At 37.4% G+C, this 15,077-nt stretch overlaps 1 protein-coding gene across 1 annotated transcript; it reads left to right on the top strand.

The window, feature by feature from the left end:
- The first annotated feature begins 799 nt into the window (after positions 1-799).
- On the top strand, positions 800-2,948 carry LOC120079257 (Pectin lyase-like superfamily protein). The gene is made up of 6 exons (XM_039033416.2): positions 800-1,026; positions 1,115-1,274; positions 1,509-1,739; positions 1,838-2,085; positions 2,239-2,373; positions 2,846-2,948. Exons 1-6 carry the CDS (start codon positions 800-802, stop codon positions 2,946-2,948), a joined length of 1,104 nt encoding a protein of 367 aa, XP_038889344.2.
- The last annotated feature ends 12,129 nt before the right edge of the window (positions 2,949-15,077 follow it).

The raw sequence follows: 15,077 nt of genomic DNA, 5'->3' as shown, positions 1-15,077 counted from the left end.
CAACTCAATTCATAGTTCATACATAGTATAGATCGAGTTAAATTATTTGATTACAAATAATCTATCATGATTTAATACAATTTAATTGTACTAAAAATAATAATAATATATCTTAATTAATCAAAATATTTCCTTATGATGTGCCAAAAAATCCTCTCTCCAACCTCGAGAATAACTCAAATGATTTATCACAAATTAGTATTTCAAAAGTGGATGATTCAATTTTCAACTAGTAATTTTTTAAAAAGAAAAAACCCGAAGAAAGGAAAGGTATGCCAAACAGTGATATGTTTTGTTGCCTTTTATATCTGTGCATTCATTTGGCAATTCATCAACAAATCTTCCAACAATACTTTGGAAATTTGAGGATTTCAAACGATTGATACCAAATCAGGATTTCAAACGATTAATTTAATCACAAATCATAAATGTTAATCACTGAAATCATTGGGATAATATACAGCCATTCCATATGTATTGAACATTGATTAACAATACCGTCAACTCCTATGAAATTTTGCAAGATCAAAGGTTGCATTCCTGTCTTTGATACTACAATTAAGCTCTTCTTCTAATGGTTTCTTTACATGAATAACATGCTATCTCATCGGTAAAAACAAAATCAAATAAGATCATGTTGATGATTTTCAAAAGAATTTGCATTTATGAATTCAGATCTCTCTGTTTATATGTTAATGTGTGAATATAAGGCCTATTACCTCTTCAGTTTTCACCATTATGCTGATAATTCACAACTTATAGTTTCTAACTGACAACTGAATCCAAAAAAATATAAAAGATGCTGCTACTAGCTCCATTTCTCTTGCTCGTCACCCTTTTTAATGCTACTGTTTTTGGTTTTGAAGCTGTGAATCATGCAAGAACTTTTGACCTTATAGTTCAATCCGTCGTCGTTGTTGACAAATCGGGCAGAGGCAATGTCCATACCGTTCAATCAGCCATCGACTCAGTTCCACCTAACAACATCCAATGGATTAAGATTCAAATCAATTCTGGTGTCTACAAGTAATAATAATACTACAAATGCATATGCCTAATTCAATGAATTTGGTATTGGGGTTTTGTTCTAATATTGTTGGCGAACATTTTGTAGAGAAAAGGTGACAATCCCACAAGAAAAACCTTTCATTTATCTCGAAGGAGCCGGCCGCAGTAATACAGTTATCACGTTCAACGATCATCAACAAACAGATACTAGTGCTACATTTACTTCATATCCTCCTAACATTATTGCGAGAGGCATTACTTTTGAGGTGCTGCAGCTTCTATAAATTTAGATTCATGTCATCATTTGAGAGCTTAAAGCAAAGTAAGGTGCAAGTTAAGTTCATAGTTAACGATATATATCATATGGCATACGCACCTGAGAGCAGTCAGAGCAGGCTTCAATTGCTCAATCATTGATCAATGTCTGTCTTGTTATAGAATTGTTGCTTTTGTGTGGTAAATGAAGATGTTTGATTATGTATTGCTGGTGATGCACACAGAACTCCTTCAACCTTGCAGAAGCTCCAGAGATATTTGTTCCTAATGATGGAACTTTCTTTACACAAGCATTAGCAGCAAGAATCTACGGTGACAAATCGGCGTTTTTCAGTTGTGGATTCAAAGGGTTTCAAGACACATTATGGGATGTACGAGGTCGCCATTTCTTCCATGCTTGCTACATTGAAGGAGCCATAGATTTCATATTTGGTAGTGGCCAATCAGTTTATAAGGTACTCACTTCAAATGTCAATGTTCTGTTATTTACATAAATGGAGGAGACTTTTACAGCAACTTGAGACCAAAAATGAATGTTCTTTTGAAAATGCAGAACTGTTTGATAAATGTTAATGTTGCAAAACTCCCTCAAGTCAACCAAGGGTTCATTACTGCACAAGGTCGAAAATCAGCAACAGATCCAAGCGGATTTGTATTTAAACGGTGCACCATAACGGGTAGTGGCAAAGCTTTGTTGGGGAGAGCATATGGTCCATTTTCCAGAGTTATATTTGAAGATGCTATAATGGGTACAGTGGTAGCACCAGACGGATGGGATGCCTGGAACTTCAAGGGCCAAGAGTAAGTTCACATCTAGTATTTTCTAAAGTTTAGGGTACAATAAAGCGCAATAGTCTTCTGGGGTTTAAGTGTAAGGCACGTTATTTTGTGAGCCTCGCCTTTTCAAGGTGAGGCACCAACCTACCATGTTCTAATTGGTGTTACATTCTTTAGGCAAAATTTTATGTACGTCGAGGAGAATAGTACAGGGCCAGGATCTTCCACTTCCATGAGAGTTCCATGGGCAAGGACGCTTGATGCCTCGCAACTAAGACGCTTCTCGGTGGAATCTTTCATTAACCAAGATAGGTGGATTCCCACACTCCCTTGAAACAGTCTGATGCTTGATTCATGATGGTTAGACCTTAGTTCTGTTAACTCACCCTTTTCAGTAAGTTTTGATAGCTTAGTTGAATATTTTCCTTCGACAAGTTGTGTACTAATTTGATATCAAATTTGTTAGTAATTGGTGTTTCTTCTCCGAGGTTTCTTTTTGGGTATTTAAAATGCTTCATTATACAAAGATAAAAGGGAAATTTCAGAAGTCTATTCATGTTTCAAACCAGAGCATATGTTAGATACTAGATAGATACCCTTTTTTAATAGGAATGTGTTAGATAGATACTTAAGCACTAACTTCAAATCTTTCTACAAAAAGCAAGATATGTTTTCGAATCCAAGAGTTGATTTGGCCTCTCATGGTGACACGACTTGTAGTAGTCTTCATGCAGCACTTCAGAATTCAATGAAAAGAGTGATCACTTTTCTCTTCTTTTAAAAGGACTGTACGCCCTCCAAAAGCCGCCTTCTTTGCCATCCACCTAAGCTACGCTGAAAGGCCAAAAGCTAATCTAAGAGATGACGAAGAGCATGTTTTGGAGTAATTCTAAAATGATTAAATCACTTCCATCATGTTTAAAATCACTCTCAAACTTACCCTAAATTACTCAAAATCAATTTAATGTGAATTTACACTTCTAAATACAACTTTCTTACCGGTAAAATTGAACCTTGTTTTTAATATCTATGAGTGTCCAAGTCAGCTTAAAATTGAACTTTTTTTTACAATATATGGGGCGAGGGAATCAAATCTCTAATCATATTACAAGCTTTATGCTAGTTAAGTTATACTCCTTTAAAATTGATTTTCAGAGTGATTGTAATAAAAGTAAATTCAACTATTTCAAAATCACTACCAAATATGTTTAAACCAGACTTTTTGGGATGTTTTTCCCTTCTTTTAAAAAGAAAATACCAACACTTCAATAAGACATTCCACATTAGGAATGCTTTAACTTGAATGAGAATTTTTTTAAAATAATGTTATTTTAATATATAATGACAAAAATAGGATAGGAGTGAAAGTATTGTCAAAAATAGGTTTTTAAATCGTGTACTCGATACATGATTACACCTTAATCGTGTACCGGGTACATGAGTTCCTGTTGATCTGCCACGCGCAGTCTGCCGTGGCAGTCATGCAACGTTGACTATTGAGGAAATCGTGTACCTGGTGCACAATTACCTTAAATCGTGTACCCGGTACACAACTTCCTCCTCCATTAAATAGGGTCGCGACTCTTCTTTTTCCTCATCCGACCGAACGCTTCTGCCTTTTCCTTCGTCCACTCTTTGTTTCTTCTTCTCCCACCAAAATCATCTGAAATCCTCCTCCATTTTCTTCCGTCTTGTGCATCCAAATGTATCATTTTGCCTCCATTTGTTCGTCCGTCCAAAATCGTCCGAACGCTTCTGTGGTAAAATTCTTTCCCTAGTTTTCCAATATATAATCTTCATATATATATATATATATATATATATATATCATCTTTTTTTGCACTTGGGCTGAACTTAATGTGTAGTTTATGGATCCATGGTTTATTTGTTGGGTTGAATCTAGAAATATATGTATATATTTGTCTATTTGTTGGGTTGATTTTATCTAATGTAGTTTATGAACTTAGAAATTAGATTTTGTTGGGTTGATTTTGTTGGACTATTTTTCTGGATGATTATATTTATCTATTTGTTGGACTATTTTTTTATGATTAATTCGTTGGATGATTATGTATTTGTTGGGTTGAATGTAGAAATATATGTATATGTTTATAAAAATGAAGATTGGTTCATATATATATATATATATTATTTCGTTTGCATTTGGGCTGAATTAAATGTATTATTCATGGATATATTATTTTGTTTAATTTTGGCTAATTTAAATATATAGTTTATGGATCTTAGATTTGGGCTATGTATAGTTTATGAATCTTAGATTCGGGCTGATTTAAATGTATAGTTTATGAATCTTAGATTTGAGCTGATTTAAATATATAATATTTAGATCTTATATGTTGAACTTAGAAATTGGATTTTTTTGGGTTGACATATTAACATATTTTTTGTCAACTATAACATTTGAAAAAATCATAATAAATATGTCGATGCGTGATAGCAGGTAGAAATACAAGCTATTAAAGACTTTTATTTAAAGTTATGAGGGCTAAGAAGCAGAATATGCGGTGATAATACTAAGAATTTATGTAAAAAATGAGCTTACGTTGATCAGCACTAAAAATCCTTGCTAACCCTATATCATGCATTATACGGTGTTAAAATGTCTATTTTTGGTAGTTATCACAGGAATCAATCGCATGCGCTGATGCCAGACCATCGCAAAGTTGATCGCATGCGCTGATGTCAGACCATCGCATAGTTGATCGCATGCATTGACCTTCATGAAGATCAGTTTGTCACATGGAATGCCGCAACTACAGAGTAATAGTCGTGATAGAAGATTGATCGCAAGGTGGGTGGAATGTATTGGTACTTCGGGAGAAACAAGCATGAACACATACCTTGGGAGTATAAAAAAAGATAAGATGATGTTGATATTTCACCTACCGCGTCAGAAATGGCAGTAATTCAGAGCGGGACCACCAATGTTGTCGACGTCTGAGCTCTATAAATAGAGCCTTAGAGCCCAAATTCAAGGCATCTGAGCTGCTTCCTTAAGGCAGATCCTTGTGATCACAGATGAGAGCATGAGCAAGATTTACTTCAGGATTCTTCACCTCCACAGCCCATTCCGAGTGATGACCGAAGTTTCGTCAGAGATAGAGCTCGAGAGAGACTACTCCACTTCCCATCCATGGCACCACCAGCAGCTTGACATACATCTGATGGAAGCAAGAGATTTCCTACATCTAGCCCTCCGTCTTTCTTCTTATCTCTGTATTGTATTACATTTTGGCTTAAGACATTAATACTTTTTGTAATCAATGCATCTCTTTAGTTCCTTCAACACCATCTTCATCATCTTCTTCTTCTTTATCATCTTTTACTCCCACTACAGAGAGTTAAGTGTAGATTACAAGAGTTATCACATATTCAATCATGCGGCATAAAGATATGACGCACGTAGCAGCCCACCGAGAGGTGTACGTTGTGTGAGTATAACGAGTCAATCCTCTTTGCTTAGTGCGAGGCTATTCAATGCTTGTCTATGAGCTGGTAGTTATAACCACTACCCGAGAGGGTAAGTAGTGGAACTCACTAAGTAAAGTACGCAGCGTTCCTAGAGATAGGAATGATCTTATGCTCAACGCAACCATGCGTTATAGAGATATAAGCATGAGACTAACCAACGAAAGGTGTGCGATGCATTGGTGTGGCGAGTTGGGATTACCCCTGCGACCAAGCTTAATGCCGCAGTGAATTTATCCCATCCACAATTCTATTTCTTCATGCATATTATTACACGTTAACAGTTGTCGCATCTCTACCAACTCTCATAGTTAAACTTCCATTGCTCAATCTGTTTAGTTAGGAGTAAGAGTAGGCATAATCCTTTAATTTCTATCTTTTTACTTTTGTTCTTCACCTCAAACGCATTACTTCACAAACATCATTGAGTTACAAGTCCCTTTGTTCGACCTCGGATCACCTCGAGATACTTGCGTTCTCGTTATACTTAGCGAGAAAACGAGAAAACTTTTGACAGGAATGCATGGTCACCGCATAAGCACTTAAAAGCATATTTTTTATATTTCTTAGTCCAACGCATGACCATCGACACATGGAGATCAACGCATATCATAAGATGCACGCATATTTATTTTTCCTCTCTCCTTTTTCCTACCATCAAGTTTTTGGTGCCGTTGTCGGGGACTTGACAGCTAATAGTTTGTTAAGTTTTGTGTTTTCATAGGCGCCTTCTTTAGTCTCGGGCATATTGTAGCTTGTGAGACCAAGTTGCAAACGATGTTTGAGTGAAGGCGATGTGCCGAAAGTCAATATTGACCCAGAGATAGAAAGGCTATCTGAGCTGAAAGCAGTCTTAGGTGCATGTCAACCAACATGCGGCCATCAAATGCTAGAACTCCGATGGTCAGGACAAGTCTCAGTTGAGATCAATCTTCTGCATGGAAGGCTCCTTGTGGTAACCTCACTCCAATTTCTCCAGGGACGACTTCTACTCTATCTTTACTTTGTTTTTCTAGTTAACTTTAGTTTATTCATTTGATCATTGTCATTTTGAATTTGTGGTTGCTTTCTTAGATGTGGTGTGCATTCGCTCCTTGTGGGTGCGATAATAATTCCCCTCGGTGTGTGGTTTCAATGGAAAAGTCCTCTCCATCATTCAACGTTTGTCAATACATGGTTATGTCCTCTACGTGAATTCTAAAGTATTGACGCAATTGTTATTTTGCTCGCAGGTTCTTTTCTTGTTATCTTTTATGCTTTATCCTTCTGAAATTTTCTTTTGTCCGCTTCCCTCCCTTTGCATTGAAAGATTAGCACCCATGATAATACTTATAATTCACTCCATCCACTAACTAAACGTTGCAAGGCTCACCTCACTTTAATAGCTCCTTCAAGGTTTAACAGTCTAAGTTTTATTATGTGTAAACCTCTGCTCAAACATCTATTACCGCATTCCTGAACAAGTTTGTTTTTAACTTTTCGACAAGAACGCTGCCACTTTCTAAGTTTAGGGGTGGCAATGGTCCAGGAAAATGCGACCATCACATTACGATGTTAAAAACAAAATCATAATAAAAACTCCACTGTCAGTGCAAAGGGGAGACCCAAGCTGATAAGAGTTAAAGTTGTGAAAGGCACTTACCCGTAGCCAGATACTTCGCATGACACCCGTGCATGTAAGCCAAAACGAAGGTAAGTGGCCAAGATCAACGCATAAGAACAACTCCTCTGTCTGGCGCAGCCCTAATTAAGACAAGAGTTGAGTTGAATATGGCACGTAACCAAAGTTGGATGCCTACATGATACCCGTGGGGGCAAGCCAAAACGAAGAGCGTAACCAGGTTCAGCACCCCAATTAAATACTATATCGCAGAGCTTTGAATCATATTAACCGAACGCATTGTAAAAAGCTAAAAGCAAAGTTGCTTGAAATGAGTAAAAAGTTTTTGAGCGGAGGCTTACTAGATTTAAACTTATAAAATATCTCTTTGAAAAAGTAGCCAAAGTTGAGGAGAGCGTTGCTACCAAGGTTAGAGGTACAAGTGAATTATATTTTGAAGAGCTGGTCAGCGCAAAGGGAAAGCTAGAGGATAAAATTTGAATTTTCTAGGTATAAGACCTGCTTGAGGACAAACATCTAAGTTTGGGGGTGTGATAGTGGAAAGAAATATAAGCTATTAAAGCCTTTTATTTAGAGTTATGAGGGCTGACAAGTAGAATATGCGGTGATAATACTAAGAATTTATGTGAAAAATGAGCTTGCGTCGATCAGAACTAAAAATCCTTGCTAACCCTATATCATGCGTTATATAGTATCAAAATGTCTATTTTTGGTAGCTATCGTAGGAATCAATCGCATGCGCTGATGTCAAACCATCGCAAAGTTGATCGCATGCGCTGATGCCATACCATCGCATAGTTGATCGCATGCGTTGACCTTCATGAAGATCAGTTCATCGCATGGAATGTCGCAGCTATAGAGGTAATAGCCGTGATAGAAGGTTGATCGCAAGGTGGATGGAATGTGTTGGTACTTCGGGAGAAACAAGCATGAACGCATACCTTGGGAGTATAAAAAAGGATAGGATGATGTTGACATTTCACGTACCGCGTCAGAAATGGCAATAATTCAGAGCGAGACCACCAATGTTGTCGGCGTCTGAGCTCTATAAATAGAGCCTTAGAGCCCGAATTCAAGGCATCCGAGCTTCTGCCTTATGGTGGAATCTTGTGATCACAGATGAGAGCATGAGCAAGATTTTCTTTGAGGATTGTTCACCTCCACAGCCGATTCTATGTGACGACCAGAGTTTTGCCGAAGATAGAGCTCGAGAGAGACTACTCCACCACCCATCCATGGCACCACCGGCAGCTTTGACATACATCTGATGTAAGCAAGAGATTGCCTACATCTAACCCTCCATCTTTCTTCTTATCTCTGAATTGTATTACATTTTGGCGCAAGACATTAATACATTTTATAATCAATGAATCTCTTTAGTTCTTTCTACACCATTTTCATCATCTTCTTCTTCTTTATCATCTTTTACTTCCACTGCAGATAGTTAAGTGTAGATTGCAAGAGTTATCACATACTCAATCATGCGGCATAGAGATATGACGCATGTAGCAACCCACCGAGAGGTGTACGTTGTGTGAGTATAACGAGTCAATCCTCTTTTCTTAGTGCAAGGCTATCACAATGCTTGTCTTTGAGCTATAGTTATAACCACTACCCGAGAGGGTAAGTAGTGGAAATCATTAAGCAAAATAAGCAGCATTCGTAGAGATAGGAATAATCTTATGCTCAACGTAACAATGTGTTATAGAGATATAAGCATCAGGCTGACCACCGAAAGGTGTGCAATGCATTGGTGTGGCGAGCTGGGACTACCCCTGCGACCAAGCTTAATGCGCGGTGAATTTATCCCATCCACAATTCTATTTCTTCATGCATATTATTACGCGTTAAAAGTTGTCGCATCTTTACCAACTCTCATAGTTAAACTTCCATTGCTCAATTTGTTTAGTTAGGAGTAGGAGTAGCGCATAATCCTTTAATTTCTTTCTTTTTACTTTTGTTCTTCGCCTCAAACGCATTACTTCACAAACATCATTGAGTTACAAGTCCCTGTGTTCGACCTTGGATCACCCAAAGAAACTTGCGTTCTCGTTATACTTGGCGAGAAAGTGAGAAAACTTGTGACAGGAATGTATGGTCACCGCATACACGCTTAAATGCATATTGAACCTGGAAATGATGGAGATAGTGACATTGACGTTGAAGTTGATGAATTATTTGGAAACGGTAGTAGTGGAGAACATGATCTTGAGTTGGTACCGTCGAATATGTTTACCCAAATAGATTGGGAAATTACAAATTCTACGTGTGAACTAGGGTCTACTTTGGAAGAAAGGAATATAGGTGTAGATAACCGTAGTTTAATACAGAAAGAAATGTTTTTTTAATACCAAAGAAGATTTACAGCTTTCTATAAAAAAAATATTGTGTGACAGAACACTACAAAATTATTATAGTGGAATCAAATCAAGATCTTTGGTTTGTCAGATGTAAATCATGTAGTGATGGTTGTGCTTGAAGGTTACGGGCATGTCGGCGTAAAACTCATGGGATGTTCGAAATCACCAAACTTCAAGGGGGAACACTCATGTTTGTTTTCAGAATTGACATAGGATCATTCATAGCTTGATTCAAATTTTATGAGTATCGAAATCCAAAATTTGGTTAAAGTTGATCTTGGGGTACCTGTGGTCCTACTCCAAGAAGCAATTAAAAAAAAAATATGCCTATAATGTTAATTATAGACGGATGTGGAAAGCCAAGAGAACAACGTTGGTTGTTGTTTTTGGTGATTGGGAGAAATCATATCCAGAGCTTCCATATTGATTGAGTGCTCTTGTTCATTACAATCTAGGAACACGAACAGATTGGTTTTTTCTTTCCTCTAATGTGCCAGGTACGACTATTTTTTTTCGAGTTTTTTGGTCCTTTGATCCTGCAAGAGAAGGGTTCAAACATTGTAGGCCATTAATCCAGATCGACGGAACTCATCTCTACGGAAAGTATAAGGGAAATTATTGATTGCCTTATCTATTGATGCAAACGGACATATATTTCCCCTTGCTTTTGCTATTGTTGAAGGTAAAAATTCGTCCAGTTGGTCATGGTTTTTGTAGGCATTGCGTGAATATGTTACCCAAAGAGAGGGTATTTGTTTGATTTCTGATAGTCATAAGGGCATTCTTGCTGCAATTAATAATGAAGAAATTGGTTCGAGTGAACCTAGAGCGTACCATCGATATTATCTTCGCCATATTGCCAGTAATTTCAATACGAAATACAAATCAAAGCAACTAAAAAACTTGATGTTTAAGGCAGGAAATCAACACCAAAGGTGCAAGTTTATTCAATACATGAAAGAATTGAAACAATTGCACCCTGAATGTCTTGAATATTTTTCAGACATTGACTTGCAAAAAATGGACTCGATCACACAAAGGTGGGTACCGCTATGGATGGATGACAAGCAATGCAACTGAATGTATGAATGGTGTTTTCAAATGTGCTAGAATGTTACCAATTACTTCTTTGGTTAGGCTAACATTTTATCGCACAATATTGTATTTTGAACGTCGGAGACAAGAAATCAGTGAAGCACTCGATCGTGGGGACATGTATACAGAATATGCCCTAAAAAAACTTAATAGGTGAGAAAAAAGAGCATCTACACATATGGTGACATCTATTGATAGGGAAAGTCAAACTTTTGAAGTACAAACTGGCATAAGTATGATTTCTCCCTATAAAAGACAACACACCAAGTTTTGAGCTTGAAAGAAGGAACATGTTCTTGCAATAAGTGGCAGTCATTCAAGATTCCATGCTCTCATATAATTGCAGTTTGTAATTACATGCATATGACATACATACCACTTATTGATAAATGCTACAAATTGTCCAATTTCAAGCGATGTTATGAAGGTCGCTTCCATCCAATACAACACCCAGATTATTAACCAGAATTATCATTTATAGAAGTTCCTCCAAATGCGGAATTACTAAGAGAACAAGGTCGGCCAAAAAGTACGCGCATTCATAATGAAATGGATTGGAGAGAGGCAAGCCAAAAAGTGCGATGTACAATTTGCAAGAGAGAAAGACATAACAGACGCACTTGTCCACAACGTACATTAGGTGCTTCATCTTCGGGTCATTAGGTGTATTTTTTTTTACTTGTATTTTTTATGTAATTTTATATTTTATGTACTTGTATCTTTTATTATTTATATTTTTCATGTAATTGTATATTTTATGTACTTGTATTTTTTATATATTTATATTTTTCATGTAATTGTATCTTTTATGTACTTATACTTTTTATGTAATTGTTTCATTTTATGTAATTGTATATTTTACGTACTTGTATTTTTTATGTAATGAATTTATGTAATAAATTTATTTTATGTAATTGTATCGTTTTATGTACTTTTTATGTATCTTTTATGTCATGGATTTTATTATGTAATGTAATTTGAACTTCTTAGGTAATGGAGCCTGGTCCTTCTAATCCTGTACAATTATACCAACAAAATACGCATCGTTCACAAACAGTATGGGATAGTTCTTCCACTGTAGTGTTGAGTTGTCGGAGAAGGGAGGCAACTGCACAACATACTATCCCATTTGATCAACGCATTATTCCCTATGTTCAGCAGGTAGGTTTTCTTGGGGTTGCACAAATCGATTTTATCCAGCTTGATTGACACTTTATTACTGCTCTAGTTGAGCGTTGGAGACTAGAAACCCACACATTTTACCTGCCTTGTGGGGAATGTACAATCATGCTGCAGGATGTTGCCATACAATTTAGGTTACGAGTGGACGAATAACCATTGACAGGTTCACTACAATATGACTGGAAGAACGTGTGAAGAGCTCTTAGGCGTTCTACCAGATGATCTGAAAGGATCAAGATTGAGTATCCCCTGGTTGATGTCCCAGTTTCTAGAATTACCTCCCGATGCCGAAGACATCAACGTACGTAGGTATGCACGAGCATACATCATGCAGCTTAATGAAGGATTTTTGTTCGCTGACAAGTCAAATACACTAGTGCATTTCATGTTCCTCCCGCTACTGTCTGATTTCGAGCACGCTGGTACATACTCGTGGGGTGGTGCATGTCTTGCATGGTTGTATAGAGAACTTTGTCGGGCTACCAATGCACAAGCATTGGAAATAGCAAGGTCACTGATACTACTACAAGTATGGGCTTATGACAGATTTTCAATTATAGCACCACAAGTCCAGTTACATGCCTCGGATCATCGTCCACTTAGTGCCATGTATTATTTCATTTATATTTCATTACCATTTTATGTAAGAATATAAATTAATTGTATTTTTTATAATTTTAGATGGAGTGGTGTATTAGCTGTCTCTAAACAGTCAGCAAATATGTTACTTGTGTACAGAAAAATATTTGACAGACTGATAACTGGCAGAAATGCCAGTTATTATAAGCCTTTTATTTAGAATTATGAGGGCTAATAAGTAGAAAATGCGGTGAAAATACTTAGAATATGCAAAAAATTGAGTTTTGCGTCGATTAGCACCTAAATCCTCACTGACCCCAATATTATGCATTACTCCGTGCCAAAGTATCTATTTTTGTAGCTATTGCAGGAATCAAACGCATGCGTTGGAAATAAGCAATCGTAGACAAATGCATGTGTTGAAGCCAGGCGACCGCAAATACAAATGCATGCGCTAAAAACCGAGCTATCGCATAGATGAATGCATGTGGTGATCGAATGCGTCCATCGCATGGAAGTTGCGGTGATCAATTGGAAATTGCGGCCACGAAGTGACAACCATAATAGAAGGACGATCGCAAGATGGGTAGAACACATTGATACTTCACTGAATTAAGCTCGAACGCATACCTTGGAAGTATCAACAAGATAAGACGATGTGACATTGCCCATACCCCGAAAAAGGCAGCAGTGAGACATAACGCAATCATGATAGCTGTCGGCGTTTAAACCCTATAAATAGCCTATTCGACCTTCATTTCAAAGCATTCAAACTTCTGCCTTAAGGTAGAGGTTTACAATCACAGATGAGAGCATGAGTGAGATTTTCAGTGAGAATTCTTCACCTCCCAAACCAAACCAAGTGACGACTAGAGCTTTTGCCGGAGATAGAGCTCGAGAGAGACATCTCCACCATTCATCCATGGCACTACCGGCAGCCTTGATGCAGAGTCCTTCATTTATCTTCTACCCTCTGTATTGTATTACATTTTAGCTTAAGATATTAAGACATTTTGTAATCAATGCATCTCTTGATTCCTTCAATGCCATCTTCTTCATCATCTTTATCTTTATCATCATTTACCTTCGTCGTTTATTTATCAAATGAGATTGCAAACTTAATCGTGTAACCTAGAGATAGGACGCATGTAGCAACCCACCGAGAGGTGTGAATTGTGCGAGTATAGTGAGTTAATCCTTTTTACTTAGTGAAAGGCTGTAGCAACACTTATCTATGGGTTGTTGCATTACTTGTCTATAAGTTAAATAGACGCGTCTAACTGCTTGAGAAGGTAAGAGATGGAACGCACTAAAGCAAAGTATGCATTGTTCCTAGAGATAGGCACAATCTTATGTTCGACGCAACCATGCACTATAGAGATATAGTCATGCGACTGACCACCGAGAGGTGTGTGATGCGTTAGTGTGACAAGCTGGGATTACTCGAGCGATTTAAGATAATAAAAATTACTATGTGTTAATGGTTATTGTGTATCTATCTATTCTCATCGCAAGTCTTCTATTGCTCAATCTGTTTAGATAGGAGTAGGAGTAGTGTGTAAATCCATTAAACTTCTTTTTATTTTTCTTTTCATCGCCTCAAACGCATTGCTTCACAAGCATTATTGAGGGACAAGTCCCTGTGTTCGACCTCGGATTACCCGAGAAACTTGCATTCGCGTTATACTTGGCGCGAGTGTAAGAAAACTTGTGATAGAAACGCATGGTCATTCCACACTAGATTAACACATTTTCATTCCAACGCATGACCTCTGATGCTTGGGCGTAAATGCATAGCTTAAGCCATGTCTAATGCATGATTGCGTAATCAACCCCATCTAATTATCCTTTCAACAAGTTTTTGGCACCGTTGTCGGGGACTTGGCAGCTAATGTTTTGTGAAGTTTTGTGTTTTCGCAGGCACCCTTTTCAATCTTAGGCGTATTGTAGATTGTGCGACCAAACTGCAAACAATATTTGAAGTATAGGCAATGCGCTGAAAGTCAAATATTGACACCAAGATAGAAAGGTTATATGTCGCATGAGCTGGAAGCAGTCTTAGGCGCATGTTAACCATCATGTGTCCAACAATTGCGGGAAGCTCCAATGGTCAGGGCGAACTCCTTGACCCAAGCAGTTAAGAACCATCTCCTACATGGGAATTCCTTGCGGTGACAACACTCCAATTTCTCCAGGGACGTCTTCTACTCTATCTTTACCTTGCTTTCTTATTTTAGTTTATTTTTATTGTTATTTTGGATATGCGGTTGCTTCCTTGGTTATGGTGCGTTTGCTCCTTGTAGGTGCATTAATAACTCTCCTCGATGCTCAATTACAACGAAAGAATCCTCCACATTCTTCAACGCATGGCTTCAATCGCATGAATTCCAATGCATTGTCGCATGCATTGTTCTACTTAAGGTTCTGTTCTTGTTATCTTTTATGCATTATCCTTTTGAAATTCTCCTTGTCTGATTGCGGTTCTTTGCGATGCATCTATGATGGTACAAATAATTCACCGCATCTGCTAACTAAGCATCATAAGTCTTTCCTTACTTTTAATAGCTTCTTCAAATTTTGAAAGTCTAAGTTTTATTGCGCGCAAACCTTTGTTCAAACGTTTGTTACCACATTCCTGTGAGTTTGCTTTTAGCTTACGGTGAGAACACTGCCAACCTCTAAGTTTGAGG

Source organism: Benincasa hispida, chromosome 6, assembly GCF_027475165.1.
Source record: "Benincasa hispida cultivar pf3 chromosome 6, pf3_genome.v1.1, whole genome shotgun sequence".
Lineage (NCBI taxonomy): Eukaryota > Viridiplantae > Streptophyta > Magnoliopsida > Cucurbitales > Cucurbitaceae > Benincasa > Benincasa hispida.
Note: the sequence above shows the minus strand (reverse complement) of the source record. Positions and strands in the feature narration are given on the sequence as shown.